This window comes from Odocoileus virginianus, chromosome 26, assembly GCF_023699985.2.
Source record: "Odocoileus virginianus isolate 20LAN1187 ecotype Illinois chromosome 26, Ovbor_1.2, whole genome shotgun sequence".
In the NCBI taxonomy this organism is placed as follows: Eukaryota; Metazoa; Chordata; class Mammalia; order Artiodactyla; family Cervidae; genus Odocoileus; species Odocoileus virginianus.
The window spans coordinates 16,462,472-16,487,521 of NC_069699.1; the positions used below are offsets into that span (position 1 = coordinate 16,462,472).

General features: G+C 41.5%; 1 protein-coding gene and 1 long non-coding RNA gene across 16 annotated transcripts in view; one reads left to right on the forward strand and one right to left on the reverse strand.

Annotated features, from left to right (window-relative positions):
- Positions 1–25,050, forward strand: part of LOC110151430 (uncharacterized) — a 660,579-nt gene that overhangs the window by 505,426 nt on the left and 130,103 nt on the right. For all 11 annotated transcript variants that reach the window (XR_011483657.1, XR_011483652.1, XR_011483659.1 and 8 more), the window contains one exon: positions 15,527–15,647. This is a non-coding gene — a long non-coding RNA (uncharacterized lncRNA). The remainder of the gene's footprint in view (positions 1–15,526; positions 15,648–25,050) is intronic.
- GRM7 (glutamate metabotropic receptor 7) overlaps positions 13,624–25,050 on the reverse strand; it is an 871,847-nt gene continuing 860,420 nt past the window's right edge. For 3 of the 5 annotated variants that reach the window (XM_070455617.1, XM_070455618.1, XM_070455613.1), the window contains one exon: positions 14,755–14,841. Coding sequence is in view for 2 of the 5 variants with exons in the window: in XM_070455619.1 (XP_070311720.1) it covers positions 14,599–14,841 (243 nt within the window). In the remaining 3 variants the exon portion in view is untranslated. Of the gene's footprint in view, positions 14,842–25,050 lie in introns of all 5 variants that reach the window. The other 2 variants (XM_070455619.1, XM_070455614.1) reach the window with 2 other exon arrangements.

The window sequence follows — 25,050 nt, forward strand, 5'->3', positions numbered from 1 at the left end:
AGAGGCTCTAGGAGGAGAATCCCTTCCAGACCCTGGTGGCTGCCAGCATCCCTTGGCTCGTGACTGTATCACTCCATCTCCTGCCTCCTGATCACATAGCTTTCTCCTAGTCTGTGTATCAAACACTCCTCAGTGTCCCTCTTACAAGTATACATGTGATGGTCTTTAGGTCTCACTTAGATAATCCGGGATAATCTCCATATCCGAAGATCATTAATTCACCTACATCTGTAAAGACTGTTTTTCCACATAAGGTAACAGTTCAGATTCCAGAGATGGGGACCTGATGTCCTTTGAGCCACCATTCTATTAGACTTTTTTCCCCATTTCTTACTTTCTTTTATTTTTTTTAACCATATATCTGTTGATGATTTTTTTTTTTGATGATTTAAAAAAAATTTTTATTTTAGCTGTGTTAGGTCTTAGTGGAGGCACACAGGGTCTTCATTGTGGCGTGCAGGGTCTTTCATTGCAGCTGTTGGGCTTCTCTCTAATTGTGTCACAGTGGCTTAGTTGCTCCGTGGCAAGTGGGATCTTAGTTCCCCCACCAGGGATTGAACCTATGTCTCTTGCATTGCAAGGCAGAATCTTAACCACTGGACAACCTGAAAGTCTCTCCATTAGTCAGCAACCTTTCTGTGCCTTGAATTTAAGGAATATCTCTTGTAAGCAACTTAGTTTGTCTTTTAAAAAGAGAAGTCTGATAGTCCCTGTCTATTAATTGCCATATTTAGCTCATTTATATTTAACAAAAATGCCCATTGAGGTATAAAGCAACTGTCTGACTAGTTGTTTTCTGTTTGTCCTACCATTTTATTTTTTCCTCTCCTTTCTTGCTGCCTTCTGGATGAATGAAATATTTTTTATTATTCACTGCATCTCCTTGTCAAAATCCCCCGTGTGTGCCTTTGGAGAGTGAAACTAATTTAGATCCAAAGTCATAGTTGCAAGGGCATCTGGGAAATGTATCTAGCTTTTCCTTCTGTTTAGAAGTTTGGAAGGGACTTGGGAGAGGAATTCCACAGCAATCAACACACAGATTGGGCTGACAAGGATGTGAGACTCTTACTTTCCCTGTCATAATTACACAGCAAGAGTCACACTGTATGTTCAGAGTCTTCCCAGAATGGGACAGGTTGCTTGGAGGTGATGGATGGATGACTATAAGCCTGGGAATTGAACTTGCCAGTAAGTAAACATCAGCATTAGGATACTTTGTATTTTTTACAATATGCCAGTAGTGTTCTGAGTGGGCTGAACTGTAGAAATGATTGTATGGCTTCTGTTTTGATTTTGAAGGCATGTCAGGATGTCTAGTTTAGTAAGGTAATCAAGTGAGAAGAGAGAACACAAGTTAGCAAAAGAAACTGAAAAAATCGTTTTAATCAGTAGGTAAGTGCTGCACTCAATATGCCAGCAAATTTGGAAAACTCAGCAGTGGCCACAGGACTGGAAAAGGTCTGTTTTCATTCCAATCCCTAAGAAAGGCAATCCCAAAGAATGCTCAAACTACTGCACAATTGCACTCATATCACACGCTAGTAAAGTAATGCTCAAAATTCTCCAAGCCAGGCTTCAGCAATACATGAACCGAGAACTTCCAGATGTTCAAGCTGTATTTAGAAAAGGCAGAGGAACCAGAGATCAAATTGCCAACATCCGCTGGATCATCGCAAAAGCAAGAGAGTTCCAGAAAAACATCTATTTCTGCTTTATTGACTATGCCAAAGCCTTCGACTGTGTGGATCACAATAAACTGTGGGAAATTCTGAAGGAGATGGGAATACCAGACCACCTGACCTGCCTCTTGAGAAACCTGTATGCAGATCAGGAAGCAACAGTTAGAACTGAACATGGAACCACAGACTGATTCCAAATAGGAAAAGGAGTACGTCCAGGCTGTATATTGTCACCCTGCTTATTTAACTTATATGCAGAGTACATCATGAGAAACGCAGGGCTGGAAGAAGCACAAGCTGGAATCAAGACTGCCGGGAGAAATATCAATAGCCTCAGATATGCAGATGACACCACCCTTATGGCAGAAAGTGAGGAAACGCTAAAGAGCCTCTTGATGAAAGTGAAAGAGGAGAGTGAAAAAGTTGGCTTAAACTTAGCATTCAGAAAACTAACATCATGGCATCTGGTCCCATCACCTCATGGGAAATAGATGGGGAGACAGTGGAAACAGTGTCACACTTTATTTTTCTAGGTTCCCCAAATCACTGTGTATGGTGACTGCAGCCATGAAATTAAAAGACGCTTACTCCTTGGAAGGAAAGTTAGGACCAACCTAGATAGCATATTAAAAAGCAGAGACATTACTTTGTCAACAAAGGTCCGTCTAGTCAAGGCTATGGTTTTTCCAGTGGTCATGTATGGATGTGAGAGTTGGACTATAAAGAAAGCTGAGCACGGAAAAATTGATGCTTTTGAACTATGGTGTTGGAGAAGACTCTTGAGAGTCCCTTGGACTTCAAGGAGATCCAAGCAGTCCATCCTAAAGGAGATCAGTCCTGGGTGTTCACTGGAAGGACTCATGCTGAAGCTGAAAGTCCAATACTTTGGCCACCTCATGCAGAGAGTTGACTCGTTGGAAAAGCCCCTGATGCTGGGAGGGATTGGGGGCAGGAGGAGAAGGGGACGACAGAGGATGAGATGGCTGGATGGCATCACCCACTCGATGGGCATGAGTTTGAGTAAACTCCGGGAGTTTGTGATGGACAGGGAGGCCTGGCATGCTGTGATTCATGGGCTGGCAAAGAGTCGGACATGACTGAGCGACTGAACTGACTGAATCTGGGCAAAGACTTTTAAAAGGTATCATTCTGATACCTCCCATTCACTACTGATTTGATGGAGTTGAAAATACACTTTCTTTATTGTACCTGGGATGAATTCTGCCTCCAGTTTGGATGGAAACAACATACCTCCACAAGTTGGAAATACACTTAATTTTGGTATATGGCAGATGAGATTGGACTAAAGCAGGGAGGGCAGAATTAGATCTGGGCTTGGTTCTGTTCCAAGACCGCTTGGCACTGACATGGCAGCCTGATATGGAGCTTCTCATTGTGATTCCTCATGTGCAAGCAAAGGAGTTTGGCTGAATAGATAATTTGCCTTCAAACACAGCCCAGAATGAGAGCGAATATGCGGACAGTTGCTGCTTCCCAGAGAGCAAGCAGGCTTTTGCAACAGCCTAATGATCTGTGCAAAATGGATCTCAGTGGTCCTCACCAGCTCTGGTATTTCCCACGGTGAGTTTTAGTTAAACAGCTCTCAGGGTGGCACGCAGTTAAGGAGGCTTCCAAACACAGCTTTGTGGAGTGCCGCCTGCCTGGATCCTCTGCTCCACGGAATTTTCACTGAGGCAATCCCCCATCCAGGTTGACACCCAAGTCTCTCCTTACCCTACATTTCAACATTTGGGGTAGGTTTTTCAGAACTTGATGTTATTTGAAGATTTTCTGGACTTCCTTGGTGGTTCAGAAGGTAAAGAATCTGCCTGCAATGCAGGAGACCTGGGTTAAATACCTGGGTCAGGAGGATCCCCTGGAGAAGGGAATGGTAACTTACTCTAGTATTCTTGCCTGGGGAATTCCTGAGTTTGTCTTATTGGTTGCAGTGATTTTGTGTCCTTAATAGTTGTCGACACTGTTTTCTGAAAAATTGCTAGAAGTATGGAGAGTTTATATAACATTTCCCAGGACATAAGCTTGACAGATACTGTTTTCTCAGTCAAAATGCATTCCTAGTACCTTACTCCTGTTCTCTATTCTGTATGTTGGAAGAGGGCACGTTTCAGAGGGGGCTAAGTGGTACGTTTCTGGCCAAGAGATTGTAAGAACTCTTGTAGAAAAGTTTCACTTACTGAATAAAAGGCAAATCTCAAGAATTGTATAGCTTTTCTGTTTTTACTGCTTAGAGAGTATGTGTATTGTCCAGAGATGCAGTAGCCATTTTGTGACTGTGCAGATTAAAGTTACACACATAAGCAACGCAAAGCAGGAAAAGCGAAAGAACTCTGGTTCTTAACATCATTTTTGACCAACTGCAACAGACCTCAACTGTTTACCTAAAGAATTTATTTGGTTTCTTACAAAATAAATCTATATATGTTGAGTTTTCTGTTGGCTGCAGCCAAATGCAACCCTGTTTCATCCAGTTTGTCGAATATTTTAAACTTTTTTTCTGTATTCCACCTCTTTCATGTGGAGAGTCCATCAGTGACACAGCTCCTCATCCATTTTCTCCCATACATCTCATTTGCACACAGATACACACATGGACACATGGACCCATTGACAGATCACTTCCCGACCCTTACCACACCAGTGATTAAAATATTTTTAAATGTGTGTCAGGCATATGTTATTTTTGTAGTCCCTTAATACATTTTGGGGAGAAGTATAATACATTTAAAATCAAAGAGTTTTGGGGTCATGCTAGATAGTACTCAAAAATTGAAAGTGAGATTGGGCAGCCCTGGCACCCCAAGCCCGTGCTGGAGCTCTCCGACTCCAACACCATGCAGCTCAAGGAGCTGCCTCGTCCTGATGGTAGATTCTGAGGATGACGGGGAGTTGGAGGCAGCCAAGCAGCTGATCCAGCCCATAGCTGAGATGATCATTGCCAGATACAAAGCCAAAGAGGAGCAGGCGCTGCCCCTGTTCTTTTGTGGCAGGGGGAGGATGACATGACTGACTCCCTGCGAGATTATACCAACCTGCCCGAGGCTGCCCTTTTACTCACCATTCTGGACATGTCAGCCTGGGCCAAGTACGTGATGGACATGGAGGAGATCACCCCTGCCTTTGTGGAGGCCTTTGTGAATGACTTCCTAGCAGAAAAGCTCAAACCAGAGCCCATCTAGTGGGGCCCCAGCTTCTCGGGCCCTTATTTAAAACTCATTCTTCTCCTCCCACCCCTCCCAACTTCCCATCACCCATGGACTTTTCCAGCATGATACGAATCACACAACCTAAGTGTCCCCCCCAAAAAAAAAGTGGTGTGGGCATTTAAATTTTTAGTATGAAAATTTGAAGCATATACAACTGGAAACATTACACAGTGACCTCCCATTCACTACTTCATAAAATCATTCACTTAGATTTTGGTGTTTTTGCTTCATCATATAATTCTGTTATCACTTAAGAGCTAGGACCATGTCCTGTGTGCCATTTCCAACAATGGAATATAGAATCCTGTGCTAGTGAGGATTAAGGAATCTTTGAGAGAGAGTGATGTGCAACTCTGCCAAGCTCCCTGCAGACATACAGACTTCTGTTACTAAGTCCAAGCTTGCTCTGCTTATCACAGTATAGGCCAGTGAATACAAGAGGCAAGGTGAGGCCAGGAAAACAACTTTATTCGGAAAGCCAGCTGACTGAGAAGATGGCAGAGTAATGTCTCAGAGTAACCATCTTGTTGTGGTCTGGATGCCAGTTTCTCTTGTGGAGTCAGAGAGAAAAAAGCAAGGAGGAATTAAAGTCAAAAGGCAGAATAGAGGAAGAGGCAGTGGGGAAGCAAAGTGAAAGGGTCTTCAGTCTTGAAAAACATCACCATCACCGTCCTTTGGAAGGAGTGTGTTAATCTTTTCTATTCACAGGTGGCAGGATCAGATTATCTCTCTTTGAGCTGAGCTAGGGCACTTTAGTTTACAGTTAGGCAGAGGGGCAGGTCCTTTGAGGCAAGCCATTCTGCATGATTATAATAACAAAAGCAACGGAAAGCAACTCAAAGAAACAGTTTACAGCATGGAGTCAGATTTGGCTTTTTTGCCACACTTGGACTTGTCTGGGTGTAGGACCATTGAGCTTAGAGATGGGTGTGGCTTTCCTGTTTTCCTGCCCTACCTGTTTCCATAGTCCTTTTAAAAGTGCTCAAAGTGTGGTTCTTCCAGAGCAGGATCAGCTGGACTTGCAGATTTTCAGGTTCCATTCCAGCACTTCTAAATCAGAGATGCTGCAAGTGAGCCCTCCAACCTGCCTTTAGCTAGCCTTCCTGGAGGGGTTGATTCTAGTTAGACAGCTAGTATTCTGGAAAAACCAACCAACCAATGTCAGGTGGTAGTGGCTGAGAACTTATATTACGTATTCCTTCTTATAATTTGACTTGAGATAGACTGTGCACATTTCTTCCCCTAAAAGCAGAATCTTGGAGGATAGTTTATGGCATAACACTAAAAAAGGAAAGTGCAGTCCTATGGGGGCTGGTGGATCTCTTGTAGACAATGTTCAACTTGACCGTCAGGTCTTCTTGGGTGTCGATTGCCGTCATTAGTGTAATTGTGCTGGTTGTTTCATAAAATGCAAAGCAGCAGACTTGCTAAATTAATATTTACACTGATACCTCTGCACTGCTGATGAGCTGGCAATGAGTGTGGCATTCTACTCTGTATATGACAATTGAGGGGAATTCTTGTTTACATATCATTTGTCTTTCTCACTTTTTAGTTTCTTTCCAAGGAGAATGAGGAAAGGAACTGTGTGTAATTCTAGAAGTCAGTAATATCTGTATTCCAAATGTTTGAAAGTCAGACACTTTGGCCCGGAAGATTTTGTTCAAGGAAGGTGTATGTATATCCCAATAAGTCATAAAGTCATTTTTAAATTGAAATGAGAGGTTTTGTATGGAGAAAATGTACATGTGAGTGGTAACATGAGTTGTTGTTGTTTAGTTGCTAAGTCGTATGTGACTGTTTGCGACCCCATGGACTGTAGCACTCCAGGCTTCCCTGTCCTTCACCATCTCCCGGAGCCTGCTCAAACTCATGTCCATTGAGTCAGTGATGTCATCCAGCCACTCATCTTCTGTTGCCCCCTTCTCCTCCTGCCTTTAATCTTTGATCTTTCCTGCCTTTAGTCTTTTCCAGTGAGTCAGCTCTTTGCATCAGGTGGCCAAAGTATTAGAGTTTCAGCTTCAGTAATCAGTCTTTCCAATTAATATCCAGGACTGATTTCCTTTAAGATTGACGGATTTGATCTCCTTGCTGTCTCAAGAGTCTTCTCTAGCATCACAGTTCAAAAGTATCCATTCTTCAGCATTCAGCATATCCAACTCTCACATCCGTACATGACTAGCGGAAAAACCACAACTTGAACTATACAGACCTTTGTCAGCAAAGTGATATCTCTGCTTTTTTTCTAGGTTTTTCATAGCTTTTTTTCCAAGGAGCAAGCATCTTTTAATTTCATGGCTGCAGTCACCATCTGCAGTGATTTTGGAGCTCAAGAAAATAAAACCTGTCACTGTTTCTATTTGCCCTGAAGTTATGGGACCAGATGCCATGATCTTAGTATTTTGAATGTTGAGTTTTAAGCCAGTTTTTTTCACTCTTCTCTTTCACCCTCATTAAGATGCTATTTAGTTCCTTTTTACTTTCTGCCATTAGGGAAGTATCCTCTGCATATATGAGGTTATTAATATTTCCCCTGGCAATCTTGATTCCAGCTTGTGTTCCATCCAGCCTGGTATTTCTTATGATGTACTTTGCATATAAACTAAATAAGCAGGATGACAATATACAACCTTGTCGTACTCCTTTCCCAATTTTGAAACAGTTGTTCCATGTCTGGTTCTAACTGTGGCTTCCTCACTGGCATGAGTAGCATTAAGAAATCTTAATGCTAGGTTTATACATAGCTCTGTCAAGTTCCCTCTGGAAATATACACATGACCTTATCCAGGTATGAAACCTGAGCCTTATTCTGACCTATGGTCAAGATTTCTCCTATTCAAGAAGGAAGGAACAGGAGCCCAGTAATATCAGAATTAGATGACTTGCTCAGGATTACTATTTAATAGAATCAGCCATCTCAATTTCCCTTAGCTGGGGCTTCCCAGGTGGTGCTAGTGACAAAAAAATCTGCCTGCCAATGCAGCAGATGTAAGAGACCTGGGTTTGATCCCTGGGTCAGGAAGATCCCCTAGAGTAGAAAATGGCACCCCCAGTGTTCTTGCTTGTGAAGTCCCAGGTACAGAGGAGCCTGTAGGCTATAGTCCATGGGGTCGCAGAGAGTCATCTGCACACACACAGCCACACATACACACACACTATGTCTCCTACATGTGAATGAGTTTCATTCCAGAAGTTTGTTCTTAAGTCCAATTTGTTCATAAGTCCAATTAAGTTAGCCTAGGTATCCAGCTAACACATTTGACTATATATCACCATACTGTAATAGGTTTATAATACTTTTTACACAAATAATACATAAAAAAAGACAAACATAAAAAATAAAGATCTTTTTTTTCCTACCGTACAGCTCCTTGAAAAGTGGAGTAGTATAGGACAACAGCCAGCACATTCGTATCTTTGAGAGTTCACAACTTGGAGGTTCGTGTGTAGGTTACTTACTGTAGTCAAGGGCTTCCCCGGCATCTCAGTGGTAAAGAATCTGCCTGCCAGTGCAAGAGATGCAGGTTTGACCCCTGGGGTGGGAAGATCTCCGGGAGAAGGAAATGGCAACCCCCTCCAGTATTCTTGCCTGAGAATTCTTATGGACAGAGCAGCCTGGTAGGTTACAGTCCATGGGGTCACAGAGAGTCAGATATGACTTCGCGACTAAACCCCCTACTCTAACTGATGGAGGGATGGTTAGGACCTATGCTTAGCCCCACCCTCTTGCTGCAGTGACAGGTTCATCAACAGGCACCTTTTGCATTTAATCCAGTCATAGTGAAGGTTAGGGCCTCTATCTGATAGTAGTTGTTCAGTTGCTCACTCATGTCGACTCTTTGCAACCCCATGGATTGCGTCACATCAGGCTTCTCTGTCCTTTACCAACTCCCAGAGCTTGCTCAAACTCCTGTTCATTGAGTCAGTGGTGCCATCCAACCATCTCATCCTCTGTCGTCCCCTTCTTCTTCTGCCTTCAATCCTTCTCAGCATCAGGGTCTTTTCCAACGAATTGGCGCTACACATCAGGTGGCCAAAGAATTGGCACTTCAGCATAAGTCTTTCCAATGAATATATTTCTCATAGATACCTTGTGTATATGTAGATGTATTCCTAATATATATTTATAATATTAATCCTTTGTTGGTGTATGTGAATACCTTCTTATAGGTAGTAGTTTGCTTGGACTTGCTTTAAAGAGTTTTTTAATGAACAGCACTCAATTTTAATATAATCAAAATGAATTGTTCCTTTCATGGTGATCCTTCTTTCTGTCTTCTGTAAAAAAATATTTTCTATACCCAAGGACAGAAATATCCTCCTCTATATTTTTTCTATGGGCCTTTAAAAAAATTCTTTTTGACATTTTTCTCCTTAATCACTCTGGAATTGATTGTGTATAATATGGGCGAGTATACTGCTTTTGTAAAATTTTGTCTGTGAGAAAGATCCATATGCACAATTCCATTTCTGGGCCATCACTCTGGCTCACTGGGGTGTTGGCTTTTCTCTTGAGTAATCCATGCTAGAGGATCATGGAAGGTGACTGATGGAAGGGTGGGGATGGTTCATCATTCAGAATTCCTAGTATCCGTTCAAGTCCTTATCCCTCATATCCACATTTTTCTTAAAACCATGTGTGGGGAGATTTAAAAACTACATCAATGTCTAAGTCTTCCTGCAAAATTTCTGTTTTAATCAGCCTTGGGTAGAGGCTGCAAATCAGTATTTTTAAAAAGTGCCAGGAAATTCTAACATCAGTGCAGAGTCCAGAAGAGGTGCTGCAGAATTTACATCCAGAGCTGATTTTAAGTATGAAGCCAGGACATGCTGTGCTAGCTTGACATCTTAGCAGAAATCCACAGGATGGTTTTAAAATTAGCATTTCCCACTGATTTATAAATGTACTGTGTGTTCATTGCAAAGGAAACAAAAGTACAGGGAAAACAAATTGAATAAAAAATAATCATTTATATTTGCCTAGTTCATTTTGTATATTTTGTTCAGTCTACCTTGGCATATGCACATGTATTAATATAGTTAGAATTGTATTGAAAATAACTGTATGGGCATTTTTCTATAACAATTACTATAAATACTGTTTAAGAATCTATCCTTATAGTAATTATTATAGTGTATATTTCATACAAGGACTCACCTTGTAAAATCTTATTGTGGTTAGAAATTTATTATTTTATTTATGGTGATTGTAATTGCTGTTTCAGGGAGAACAGGATAGCATGTTCTGGGCATTACAATTGAATGTTTTGTAGTATTGGGTCCAGAGTCAGTGAGATCTGGCTTCTAGTCCCAGCTTTGAGTGTGTGCTAAGTCACTTCAGTCATGTTTGACTCTTTGTGACCCTCTAAGAACTGTAGCCCGCCAGGCTCCTCTGTCCATGGGATTTCCCAGGCAAGAATACTGGAGTGGGTTGCCCTTCTCCAGGGGATCTTCCCAATCCAGGGATTGAACCCGTTTCTCTTAAGTCTCCTGCTTTGACAGGCAGGTTTTTTAGCACTAGCACCACCTGGGAAGCTTTGCTCCAGTCCCAGCTTTGCTACTTATCAACTGCATAATATTAGGGGAATCATTCTCATTTTTACTCTTGAAAATGAGGATAATATTAATCTCTCTCACATAGAGCTGTTTTTAAGATTAAGTGGGATGAATAAGAATCAGTTAACACAGTTCTAAGCACATACCAAGTACCTGATGAATTTATGCACGACACGTCCAGGCAGTAGTAAAGGCAGCCCCCTCCCTTGGCTCAAGGGCCAGGATGGTTTGCCTGACCAGTTTCTCTGGCAGTAAACGTTCACCGGAAGGGTAACAGTCACTGCGACGGACTCTGTCACGGTCCTGCTCAGGAGCCAGTGCAGAACTTGCCGGAAGGCCCTGCTTGTTTGAAGGAGAAGGTAAACAGTAATGTGCCAGTTACTGTAATAGAGGATGTGGCTTGCTGGCTCACTCAAGGTTAGAATAACCACTCCCTGGGATCTCCTTTTCTTGTCCTAAGCAGACCTCTGCAGCTGAGAAGCAAATGCACTTTCTCAGCTGCGGAACCAGGTGTGCACATGGCTGGGGTCTTGCTCCTCGGCTCTCCATGTGCTCTTGGAGCCCACAGCGTAACAAACACAAAGGAACAACAAGCAGAATAAAGAACTGGCATGGTCCGGCTTTCTAAGTGGAAGTGAGGGGGCTGTGGAGAAAGAGAAGAAGCTCAGTGGAGGAAGGGAAAAAGCTCATTGAGGAAAGGCCAGCTCCAAACCTGTGTATTTCTACAGTGAATCGGGTTGTCTCTCTTAACAAGATCACCTCTGGGCCAAAGTGCTCTGCTGTGCTGTGCTTGGTCGTTCAGTCATATCTGACACTTGCGACTCCATGGACTGTAGCTTGCTAGGCTCTTCTGTCCATGGGACTCTCCAAGCAAGAATACTGGAGTGGGTTTCCATGCCCTCCTCCAGGGGATCTTCTCAACCCAGGGATCGAACTCAGATCTCCCTCATTGAAGGTGGATTCTTTACCATCTGAGCCACCAGGGAAGCTAGGGGTCAAAGAGCAGCATCCAAGAAATGCTTAACAATCCTCTTGAATGCAAGCTTTTGGAGGGCAAGGGGTGTGACTTCCTGTCTAAGTGTTGTTTCCCTAAGAATATAGAACAATGTCTGATACACAGGAGGCACTCAAATCATTTGTTGACTGAAGGCTCTACCTCTGCCTTTACACCCAAGGGGGTGGTGAAGAGAAGGTAAGTTCTTCTTGAACCTGATGATTCAGACCAGCAAGGAGGATCTGGTCAAAAGGAAGCTTAGGGGGAAACACCAGTATCATCTGGGCTCTGGAGTCTGGGGCAGCAGCCTGCATGTAGCCTGGTGGCCACATGAGACTTCGGAAAGACAGCTTCCAAAAAGTTAAAATTTGCCAATAAAGGTCCATCTGATCAAGGCTATGGTTTTTCCAGTGGTCATGTACGGATGTGAGAGTTGGACTGTGAGGAAAGCTGAGCACCAAAAATTTGATGCTTCTGAACTGTGGTGATGGAGAAGACTCTTGAGAGTCCCTTGGACTGCAAGGAGATCCAACCAGTCCATCCTAAAGGAGATCAGTCCTGGGTGTTCATTGGAAGGACTGATGCTGAAACTGAAACTCCAGTACTTTGGCCACCTCATGCGAAGAGTTGACTCATTGGAAAAGACCCTGATGCTGGGAAGGATTGAGGTCAGGAGGAGAAGGGGACAACAGAGGATGAGATGGCAGGATGCCATCACCAACTTGATAGGCATGAGTTTGAGTAAACTCCGCGAGTTGGTGATGGACAGGGAGGCCTGGTGTGCTGCGATTCATGGGGTCACAAAGAGTCAGACTCAACTAAACGACTGAACTGACTGACTGAACTGAATAAGCCTGAGACTGGAAACAAAAAGATGGCAATCCCAAGAGCATGAGGAGGCACTTAAGAGTAGAATTCTGAGTTGTCTGGTCCTGACGCCAGAAAAAGAGAGGAAAACAATTTAAACAGACCCAAGTGAGTACATAGAAAATTTTGCCTGAAGTTGATTTTAAATAATTCTAGGGAGCAAAAACACAGATGTCCTTGAAACAATGATGGGAACCTACAACCCTAACCCTCAGTCCAGAATGAGTGGAGGTTTGCAAAATGTGTTTGCAAAATGGCAGAATTTGAAGGGTGTTTGAGGGATAGGAGAACCTGGGGGATAGATTAGTTTTTTTCAGCTGATGGTGAAGTGAATTTTCTATTCTTTGCACATACATTACCTGGGCTGAGAGAGCAAGGGGTGGCAGGAAGAGGTCAGAAGATGCCAAAGGTGGAATTAGGTCTGGGTTTTATTAATCACAGTTGAAAATGAGTTACACTTAGATGCACAGTGGTTTCTTGAAATTCACTTTGGATTTTATGGTCTAATCCTGAGTGCTAAGGACCAGTATCACTCTCTGCAAAGGGACGTTATTTTGTGCTTCTGAAACCCAAGTTACTACAAGTTGATCTATAAGGCCATTCCCTCCTGTTGAACTTTGGTAACCCCAAATCTTGGTCTTATCATCTGCATGGCCAACCTATTTATTTGAAAATATAGACAAATTCTGTATACAAGTTATCTTTATTTACTTCTCCTTTGGTTAAGTTTTGGGGATGTGTTTATCATTTTACTACACTGACCTAGACCTGCTCTTTATTGAAGCTTGTGCTGCTTCTTTATTTTTCTCTTCCCTCTCGCATTCTTACTATTTTGGATAGATAACTCTCCGAAAAGGTGTCTGAGATGGTTAGGTCTCAACTTCAATTATGAAGAAATGGAATGTATGGGCTTAGAAGCAGCTTTTCTAGGAGAGAATTAGCACCTTTGGGTTAATATATGGGCTTCCCTGGTGGCTCAGGGGTAAAGAATCCATCTGCCAGTACAGGAGATGTGGGTTTGATACTTGGGTAGAGAAGATCCCCTGGAGAAGGAAATGATCCACCTGCTCCAGTATTCTTTCCTGCGAAATCCCATGGACAGAGGTCCCTGGTGGGCTACAGTGCGTGGGGTCGCAGAAGAGTCAGACACAACTTAGGGACTTAAATGATGACAATGAGTTAATAAATGTCTGTCAGCTACATCTTCATTTGTGGGCTAAGATGTGAGCTTTTAACAGGCTTGACTGTTCACGTGGTTCCCTAATTTAAAATAAGTATGAAAGCAGCTGTCACTAAAAAGGGATAAACAACTAAAAATATTTATTGCGGGAAATAAAAAAGTTAACCAAAGTATTTTATTGATACATTCTTGGACAATATCACAGAATTGAAAGAGAATGGAAAGGGGAATTTTTCAGCAAGGGTGTTTCTCCACTAAATTGGCACATGAGCAGCAGGATTAACGAAAGTACTTCTTACAAACAGTAAAAAACATACATGCTCTTTTTTTTAAAGTCCTTATCACACTGATCAGTCATAGGGGGGCATGAACCAAACCTCAAGACATGAAAAATCCATATTGTTTCCTTCAAATAGTTTAATCATTATTAAAATTATTGCAAAATACCCATATCCTAATTAAAGTAACAAAAGGGAACACAAATACAAATATTGAACATAAATGAGTAACGTGTACTGTAAAATACATTACTAGCATGCATTCTCAAGATCAAGACCTCTATTCCGTTCAGCCAATACTTTTTTCCCTTGTGACCTATCTCATACCAAAGACAGGTAAGGTATACTTTTCTCAGCACAGTTTTTGGTCTTTAAATATCTTTTTTTGTGTCTTTAAAAAAAAATAACATGATTTGCAGCGGTACTATAATCATAATTATACAGTCACGTACATACATTTTTTCTTTTTAGTCTGCCGAGAGCCTTTTAAAATTTTAATCATTTCAAAGTTTTCCCCAAAGATTCCGCCGTCTGAAAGAATAGGGTTCTATGAAAACAGGGCATTCGAAAACAAACAGTGAACCGAGGTACAACATTGGATGGCAAAGTGCAAAAGTCCTCACAAACTGTACAGAAAATTTCAAAACCTTGCAGCCTGGAAGTACAGACGTAGAAAGACTGGGCAGCCCCAAAAACGGTCATTGAGGCTCTCAAGGGGTTCACCCTCAAGAGCCTGAGTGGGACTTGAGTCTCAATGCTCCCTTTGGTAGGGAAAGTCCAGAGTTGCAGCCGAGTTGGCAGTGCTGATGCCAGTGACTTATTAAGCCAAGATAAAGTAAGAATATTTCATAAAGCAGCTGTGTAGGACACTTGGATCCTCTACCGTTGGTCTCCTGGCCGGGGATGCTCCTCTGGTGATGGGCAGCAGGCTGGACCAAAAGAGTCCAATGCCAGGTTGGGTGACAAAATAACTGAGGGTCGTCCTCCTCCATGGTTCCATGGAATGGAACAGGTTAGATAACCAGGTTATTATAACTGACATACTTCTTTTTTGCAGCGGGGCCTGAAAGATAAATGTGAAAGAGTCAGTTGTGACAGGGACTTTATTTACAAGGGTAGAAGCAGAATTAGATCTGTGATGACTTTGGGTGCCAAGTCAAGATGGGACTGTGCAAATGGCGCTGGATTCCTTTCCCTAATTGTAGGATTTCTTTGCTAGAATCTGCTGTGCCCAGCAATTCTGAAACCATCTGGGTTCTCTATTCTGACCTATTTCCAAACTTTTTTATGGTCCACACCATTAGTAAATTTATCAGTGGGTCTCATGTTTTCCAATTAGCTTAAAGGACCCACCCATGTTGTAGTAAATTTCCTTTTGTGATCTTCTCCCAGACCTTCTCATAATAAATGGCTCTTGCTTGGCAAAGGTCTGTCCTGGGTCACTGGAATTAATTTAGGTTGACAGTAGGCTAGACCAACCAGAGTGCCTTCTCTGGTTTTGATTTACACAATCAAATTACTATAGATTGACTTTTATAGTGTTCTCATTACTAAGTTGTAAATGGTAATTTGCAAAATTGTTTCCATCAAGGTTTGAAGCTTACTTAAATCTGCCAGGAATCTTAACATGCATAGACTACTTTGTTTTCCTTAAATGTAGACTACATTCTTTTTATATTTGGTGCAGTGAATTTAGGACTCTTGGTCACTGATTCACTCACTCACTCATTCATTCATTTTTTCGGTAGGTGTGCGTCAGTTGCCTACCATATGGCGGCAGACAGGAGGCAAGGCACTGGGGAGCAGCTGATGAGCAAGTCAGACCCTTCCCTGTCCTCCTGATGGAAACAAAGACACTGAGATCCCAAGGTATGTCTCTGCTCTATATTGTAGTTCCCAATATCAAGTCATACACATTACTGTCAAATGAAATGGTCTTTATTCATTAAATCTTTGTGGTTTTGCATCAGCTTCTGTTGGACACAAGATAACCATCACGTAGCATTTACTGATGACTTTACTTACTGTTGGGTTGTATATCTTTTGCTCATTTAACACAAACAAGTAGCAAGAATTCTTCAAGAATGTGGTTGTTGTTATTGTTGTAATTGCTTTACAATGCTGTGTTAGTCTCTGCAGTACAGTGAAGTGAACCAGCCATATGTATACATACATCCCTCTCCCCATCCCACCTGTCTAGGTCATCACAGAGCACTGAGCTGGGCTTCCTGTGCTTTATAGTAAGTAGGGATTTCTGTGTGAATCCAGAGGCAAGGAGGAGCCACAGTGACATACGAAAAGAGATTTTGTACTTTGAGTAAGGCAGTCAGTGTGTTACAGAAGTATATACGTTCATGTACAGCCTACAACAAAGCTGATCTTAGGTTCTGGATTAAATATTGAGAGTCTCCTGAGAAATTCTGGTTTGAAGACATAGGCTTATTTCCCTATTAGATCATGTTGCATTTATTAACTAAAACTAGAGGGAAAAGTATTATCTTGCTGTATATAATATAGATTTTCAATATAATTATATGAAATAGGGGATTCCCCCAGAAAATTGGGTCATGAGGCTGGTCATTGTGCATCTTCAGTCAATAAATGCATGACTCCATTAATGCCTCAGTCTTCTAAAAATGTTCCTATTTTTATCATGGCCTTCATTGTCTTTAACAGTTCTTGGTTTGTAGTCATGTAGAAAAACTTTCTAAATACATGCATATATATATATATGCATATATATATATATAAAATTTTTTTTAAGTTCTTGGTTTGCAGTCATGTAGAAAAACTTTCTAAATACATGCATATATATATATATGCATATATATATATAAAATTTTTTTTAACACTGAAGCTTATTTACAGTGTTGCATCTAGAAAACCCCAGCTTTACAGTTGCAAGAAATAGTCACAGCATGCCTTGTCAAATGCCCACATTGTAATCATCCTCAAGACAAAGGGGAGGAAAAGAAATAGGAAACCCAGAAGCTGATCCTGACCTATATATCTGAGACTACTTCTTTGCCTGGTTAATTAAGATTGTTTTCTGTATAACCATAGCTGTCTAATGGAAAAAGCCCAATGTATTTGAAATTCCTCAAACTTTTTACTATGAAACACACACACATTATTCAGGAGGAACATTCATTGTAAGAGTCTCAGTAGAAAGAGTAAGTAGGCTAGAAGATATTGTCCATGAGTTTCAAATCTGAGCTTTCATTTGCATTTAAAGATGAGGTCATAGTGAAAAAAAAAAAGAAATTTAAAAACTTAGAAGTGAGAATGATAAAGGTAAGTCACTGTTGCCTGGAGTGGGATTGTCTGTTGTGTCCTCCAGTAACTTTGAGATGAGGGCTCCTGATGCTGTGTTGGGCTCACCTGACCCAGGGTCTGATTGAGTTCTAGCCCTTACTCAAGGTGTGACCTAGACCTGTCCCATGACATACTGAACTTCTCCGAGCCTTTGTAAAATAGGTAGAATAATTATCACCTTGCGGGTTGTTAACGGCACAAATGTATGAAATATCCTAGCTTCTCGTCCAATAACACAATAACTGTCTCTTCAAATTACAAAGTTCCATATATATGCTTAGCACCCATGCATGCTTTCTCTGCAGAACAGCTTAGAAACGTGGCAGCAAAATAATAGAGTTGCATAAATCCTACCATGAGTATTTTTTTTATTTTATTTGAACTTTTTGTTTTATACTGAAATATAGTCAATTAACAATGTTGTGATAGTTTCAGGTACATAGCAGAGCCACTCAGCCATACATATACAGGTATCCATTCTCCCCCAAACTCCCCTCCCATCCAGGCTGCCCTATAACATTTAGAAGAGTTCCCTGTGCTATACAGTAGATCTTTGTTGGTTATGCATTTTATTTTATTTTTTCAGGTTGCTGTAATTCTTTACTTTTTTCTTTTTTTCCCATTTATTTTTATTAGTTGGAGGCTAATTACTTTACAATATTGTAGTGGTTTTTGCCATACATTGACATGAATCAGCCATGGATTTACATGTATTCCCCATCCTGAACCCCTCTCCCACCTCCCTCCCCATCCCATCCCTCTGGGTCATCCCAGTGCACCAGCCCCGAGCACTTGTCTCATGCATCCAACCTGGACTGGCGATCTGTTTCACACTTGATAATATACACGTTTCGATGCTCTTCTCTCAGATCATCCCACCCTCGCCTTCTCCCATAGAGTCCAAAAGTCTGTTCTCTACATCTGTGTCTCTTTTTCTGTCTTGCATATAGGGTTATTGTTATCATCTTTCTAAATTCCATATATATGCATTAGTATACTGTATTGGTGTTTATCTTTCTGGCTTACTTCAGTCTGTATAATGGGCTCCAGTTTTATCCATCTCATTAGAACTGATTCAAATGTATTCTTTTTAATGACTAAGTAATATTCCATTGTGTACATGTACCACAGCTTTCTTATCCATTCATCTGCTGATGGGCATCTAGGTTGCTTCCATGTCCTGACTATTATAAACAGTGCTGCAATGAACATTGGGGTACATGTGTCTCTTTCAGATCTGATTTCTTCTACTACTATTTAACATAGTTTTGGAAGTTTTGGCCCCAGCAATCAGAGCAGAAAAAGAAATAAAAGGAATCCAGATAGGAAAAGAAGAAGTAAAACTCTCACTGTTTGCAGATGACATGATCCTCTACATAGAAAACCCTAAAGACTCTACCAGAAAATTACTAGAGCTGATCAATGAATATAGTAAAGTTGCAGGATATAAAATTAACACACAGAAATCCTTTGTATTCCTATACACTAACAATGAGAAAACAGAAAGTGAAATTAAGGAAATAATACCCTTCACCATTGCAACAAAGAGAATAAAATACTTAGGAGTATATCTACCTAAAGAAACAAAAGACCTATACATAGAAAACTATAAAACACTGATGAAAGAAATCAAAGAGAACACAAATAGATGGAGAAATATACCGTGTTCATGGATTGGAAGAATCAATATTGTGAAAATGAGTATACTATCCAAAGCAATCTATAGATTCAATGCAATCCCTATCAAGCTACCAATGATATTCTTCACAGAACTAGAACAAATAATTTCACAATTTGTATGGTTATGCATTTTAAATATAGCAGTGTGTACATGTCCATCCCAAACTCCCTAACTATACCTTCTCCCCATCCTTCCCTTCTGATAACCATGAATTCATTCTCTAAGTCTGTGAGTTTGTTTCTGTTTTGTAAGTACTTCGTTTGTAACATGATTTTAGATTCCACATCTAAGTGGTGTGATATTTGTCTTTGTCTGACATTGCTCAGTATGAAAAGCTCTGGGTCCTTCCATGTTGCTGCAAATGGCATTGTTTCATTGGCTTGTGCTCAGAAACCTTAAACTCCTAGAATGACAATTTCTGTACTTTTCAGAGCACTGTCCAATTATTAGAATGTTTATTTTTAAACCATTCTAGCCTTATAAGTAAATAAAATAAGAGCCTATGGTGTCTGATAACTTCATTTATTTGAACAGCAATGTGGTTTATGGCCCAGGAAAGAAAATTGCTTAGTTCAAAATAGTCATGCAGTGAAATACTCAGTAAGGAAGTATGCTTTTTATTGTTAAATAAGAATTTTTTTTTCTTTTATAACATTATGAATTTGAAGGAACAATGAGTATTAGGCATGGTCCCTATGGAATTTTTAAAGCCATCTCTATCAGAAGTTCTGAAAGCAAGAGAACCTTTAGGAGCTGGTATTCACAATGAGACAGTGCTGCAGACACTGGTTTGGAAATGAATTACTAATTCACTTTTGCTAGTTAAGAAAGCTCAGGCATTCCAACTTATTCTTTGTGTTCTGTCAAAATCAAGCTCAATTAACTTTAGTGAACTAGTTTTCTTCTTTTTAATTTTCTCTGAGCCTTTTTGTCCCACAAAAATTTCTCGAAGTTTTTTCTGTGAAATGTTTGTCACTCAGACTATAGGAAATAAGGGATAAGGGACAAAAATGGAGAAGACATAATCTAATGGATATAGTAGGAACCAATGAATTATGGGAAACGGTGAGTAAGTAAAATTAAACAGGGTTGTTTTCTCTTGTCTACATTTAATTTCTTATTTTTCTTAAATAACAAGGAATTCAATACTTTGGTAACAAAGACCATGTGTTTTACTGAGTACTTAAAAAAAATTCAAATGTGTGTGTAGATGTAAGTACCTGTCACTATCAGGAAGCTAGAGACCTTCTCTTCAGAGTGTGTAGGAAATGTGTCATACAACATCATTGCTCCATATTTACTACTGTGTGCAATGGTGTATGTATGACTTAATGTGTGTTACTGTCAGCTCTGGGAGGATCTTAGGGGAAAATGGAACACAAAAAAATATTCATGGAAACCTCATGGACTTGGCCACCATTATTTTTTCTCCCCGCAGTGTCCCTGTAGTGCTGTTATATACAAAACTAACCATTGTTTCAGCTCCTCAGATTTCATTTGTGAGTTAAACCACAGCATTATTTTTCCCCACTTAGCATCCAAGAAGGGCCAAAGTAGCCCAGCTAAAATTGAGAAATCAATTTTCAATTCTGACATGAAAGGAGTCAATGAACGTTTTAGTGTTTCTTTGAAAAGACCTAATTGGTACTTTAAGAAGTAGAATGTCAAGCGCAGGTTTACACAGTTCTTAAAATGTGCATTTAAGGCAAAATATACAAACTCTGTGTTTTGAAACAGGTTTTTGCTTAGCAAAGCTGATGTCTAGGTAATTTGATTAAGGTCATATATGTTTGGCCTTGGAAAAGAAAGATGCACTGAAATACTGCATCACAGATTTCTACTTTTTCATATGCACTTTGCCCAGGCCGTGAGATCCTTTTGTGTATTGGCAGTTTTAGTATATCATGGATCCCAGAATTTTGGAGCATGTTTTGAATGCAGTGCAGTGATGCATCCAAGACTGAAGATATGCATTAAAGCCCTTCTTAAGGGTAACATTACAAATAAGGCGATAGTGAAAAAATAGTAGCAGAATAGTACTTAGTGATCCTTGATGAAAAGCTGGACTTAAAATCCAGGCCTTACTCTTTGGGGGCAGGAGTTTCACAAGTCTATTTATCCATCCCTTTATTTCATCCGGTGTTACCAAAAGTTCAAGTGTGATAGTGGTTTGGCTAAAAACTGGTGGCACGAAGGCAGAAAAAAGTAGTCTCTGTTCTGAAATAGTTTGTGGTTCAGTGCAATTCAGCACATATTTATGGAGCATCTGCTGTGTGTCAAACACTGTTACAGGCAGGGACAATATAGATACGTAATGCGGAGGTGCACTCTGTCCTTTGAGAGAGGCACTTACTGTCTACCGCAGGAAGGCGGATTATTTCTTACAAAAAATAGATGCAGCCACTTCTTGTTAAATGGCAGTTGTATCCTGTGAAGGTACTGCAAACATTGAGTTTGTAATCCATGCCTGAACAAAGCTTATCTGACAGGTTTCTTTTTCCCTAGAAGGCACATCTAACCTTCCCTTACTTAAGGAACCCTAGATAGCACTTCCAGCTTCCCTGGTGGCTTAGATGGGTTGGGAAGATCCCCTGGAGGAGGGCAGGGCAACCCACTCCAGTATTCTTGCCTGGAGAATCCCATGGACAGAGGAGCCTGGTGGGGTACAGTCTGTGGGATTGCAACAATCAAAGGGGTCACAAAGAGTCTGAGCGACTTTCACTTTTCTCAGACAGCACTTTACTCTGCTCAGTGAAACACTAAAATCACCCAAAAAAGTACAAATACATGAAGCACAGGTATTCAATAGACTGCAGGAGTGCACTTTTTTTTTTTTTTTTTGCACATAAGAGCTGAGAAAAGGTAAAAATATCGCCCTGTTGACCTACTCTGAGACTTCATATGTTTGGTGGCAAATATCCTGCTGCCCTGCATAATACCCACAAACACTTGCAAAAACACTGCAGTGTTGCTTTTTGTGTTACAATCAGTTTCAGCAAATAGTTGAGTTTGCAAATTGGGGATCTACGAATAATGAGACTCAATACCATGATGAGGTCAGGTGATCTCAAACACCAGGGAAAAGGTGGCCAAAGCGAGTAGAGACGGATTCGGGCAAAGACCCCTGTCCTCGGAAAGGTGGCCCTTGAGATTCAGAGGGGGATGTCATTTGAGCAGAGTTTGAAAGGAGATGAGAGAGAAGCTATGCAGATATTTGGGCCTCACAGTGATGGCAGGGGCAAAGCCCTGAATGAAGCCGGCAGCTGAAAGGCCAGGGTGTCTGGAAAAAAGAGTGAATCGTGTGTGGAGAATTACAACCCTGCCAGGAGGTGATATCACTAATGTGCGCACAGAAGAAGGTGGAAAATCTTGCCTGAGACACTTGGAAGAGATTTCAAAGTAGAGGGAATACAGAATTGTGTCTTGAACAGTGAACTAGAGAGATTTCCCTGCCTGGAGACATGGGTGTCAGGGCACCCTTCTACCTGGAGAGTGCCACATTAGTTTTTTCTGTGACAAAGCTCAGGGTTTTGAGAGAAGAGAAAAAAGTTTGAGGAGTTTGGCAAGGGTTCACGAAGAGAAGAAAGAATGCTAGGAGAGAGATGGAAGGAAAGTTAATCTGATTGCCAAGAGTATTTTATGCTGGGTGTAAGGTTCTGGATTTTTGGATGAACTGTGAGCATCTTACCCATATTTGACAGAAGGAGAGAGGTGGAAGATGGGAAGTGCAGGAAGGGAGATCAGCTTGGAGTTGACAGAGAGATGAGGATTGTGTTTGTAGTGAGTGGGATTCCAAGATGAAACCACAGTGGGGCTGTCTGTGAGCAAGCAGCTCCTAGGGCTACCTGTGCCCTTAGCACCACCACGCTGTCGTGGGGATGAGAACGTAGGTGAGAGCCTGTTTGGTCACTGTGGTGGGGAAGTATGCTTGAGGCCAGAGCTGTGCTGTTTGTTTTAATTTGGAAGTGGCTGTATGTGACATGACAATCAAGTTCTGTTGTGCTTGGTTCAGCTGACTTGGTTGGCAGTGGCTTAGAGGACCAGTGTGCTCAAAGGAGGGGAAACCAGAGAAGACTGTTATTCTTGGCAAAGGAAAGAGACAAAAGAAACCTTCACTTTTCTTCCTTCCTTGGAATCCAGCTCAGCTTAACCTGTGGCTAAAAAGCAGGGCTTGCCAACTGAAGCTCTGTGCAGGTGGGAACATCCCCTGGACTGTATATTTGGATCCTGGCTTTGGAAGGTGGAAGGATTAGATTCTCTTCCAGGTGACAGAAGTCAGGCAGAGCTTCAGTTTACAGCAAATGCAAAGCACATGTCTACTAGGTATTAGACATGGGCTGCTGGGGATGCAGAGGGAATAAGACATGCCCCTGTCTTCAAGGAGTGCTCAGTCAGGAATATCAGGTGCCCCTCAATATGCACACACATACATTTATCACAGGATTACTAAAGATGTTAGATCTCTGGTTGGGGTCAGTTGAAACTGATGACAAAGGGCCCACTCATGTCTGTTTGCTGCTGCTGCTAAGTCGCTCCAGTCGTGTCTGACTCTGTGTGACCCCATAGACGGCAGCCCACCAGGCTCCCCCATCCCTGAAAAGAACACTGGAGTGGGTTGCCATTTCCTTCTCCAATGCATGAAAGTGAAAAGTGAAAGTAAAGTTGCTCAGTCGTGTCCGACTCTCAGCGACCCCATGGACTGCAGCCCACCAGGCTCCTCCGTCCATGGGATTGTCCAGGCAAGAGTACTGGAGTGGGGTGCCATTGCCTTCTCCCATGTCTGTTTGATAGTCCTTGAAACTTTTCCCTTTGACTTTAGGCTTTCTGCCAGGCTTCTTTCTCCTTCCTTCTGAGATAATAGTGACGAGGAAGCTGGTAGCCCTGACCCAGTTTGTTCCCTGGAGCATGAAAGTCCTCTGATCTTCATAGCTATTGGGCAGTTCTTCTAGTCCCCCAGTCAGAGGAAACTGAAGGGTTGTTTATTACAGAGAATGATCAAGAGTAATCGCAAGTATTAGTTGAGGGAAGAGAAAAGAGACTTTGTGGTCACATAAAAGATGGATGGAGCAACCATCCTATCTCTGAATACAGACAGGGGCTCCTATTGGAGAAATGGAAGGAATGCACTGGAATTTGGTCATGGTTGGCATCTAGTGATAGTGAGCCTTGCTCTCTAACTCTGTACTCCCATTACCAATCATAACCACACACACCGTGCTTACTTACAATGCTTCCAGATTTTCTACCTTCATTGCTCTGTGTAAAAGTTCTTTCTCTCCTCTCCTTTTCTTAAACACATTGCAAATCTGTTCATTTGAATAGGGTGAATTGCGATTGGCATTCAAGCTTAACTCCTTCAGGTTCAAAGTATATGAGTGTATTTAACAATCCCTCTGGATTTTTCATGGAACAATAAACTGTGGAAAATTCTGAAGGAGATAGGAATACCAGACCACCTGACCTGCCTCTTGAGAAACCTGTATGCAGGTCAGGAAGCAACAGTTAGAACTGGACATGGAACAACAGACTGGTTCCAAATAGGAAAAGGAGTACATCAAGGCTGTATATTATCACCCTGCTTATTTAACTTATATGCAGAGTACATCATGAGAAAAGGTGGGCTGGAAGAAGCACAAGCTGGAATCAAGATTTCTGGGAGAAATATCAATAACCTCAGATATGCAGACACCACTCTCATGGCAGAGAGTGAAGAGGAACTAAAAAGCCTCTTGATGAAAGTGAAAGAGGAGAGTGAAAAAGTTGGCTTAAAGCTTAACATTCAGAGAACTAAGATCATGGCATCTGGTCCCATCACCTCATGGGAAGTAGATGGGGAGACAGTGGAAACAGTGACAGACTTCATTTTTTTGGAATCCAAAATCACTGCAGATGGTGACTGCAGCCATGAAATTAAACGACGCTTACTCCTTGGAAGGAAAGTTCTGACCAACCTAGATAGCATATTAAAAAGCAGAGACATTACTTTGCCAACAAAGGTCAGTCTGGTCAAGGCTATGGTTTTTCCAGTGGTCATGTATGGATGTGAGAGTTGGACTGTGAAGAAAGCTGAGCGCTGAAGAATTGATGCTTTGGTGTTGGAGAAGACTCTTGAGAGTCCCTTGGACTGCAAGGAGATCCAACCAGTCCATCCCAAAGGAGATAAGGCCTGGGTGTTCATTGGAAGGACTGAAACTCCAGTACTTTGGCCACCTCATGTGAAGAGTTGACTCATTGGAAAAGACCCTGATGCTGGGAGGGATTGGGGGCAGGAGGAGA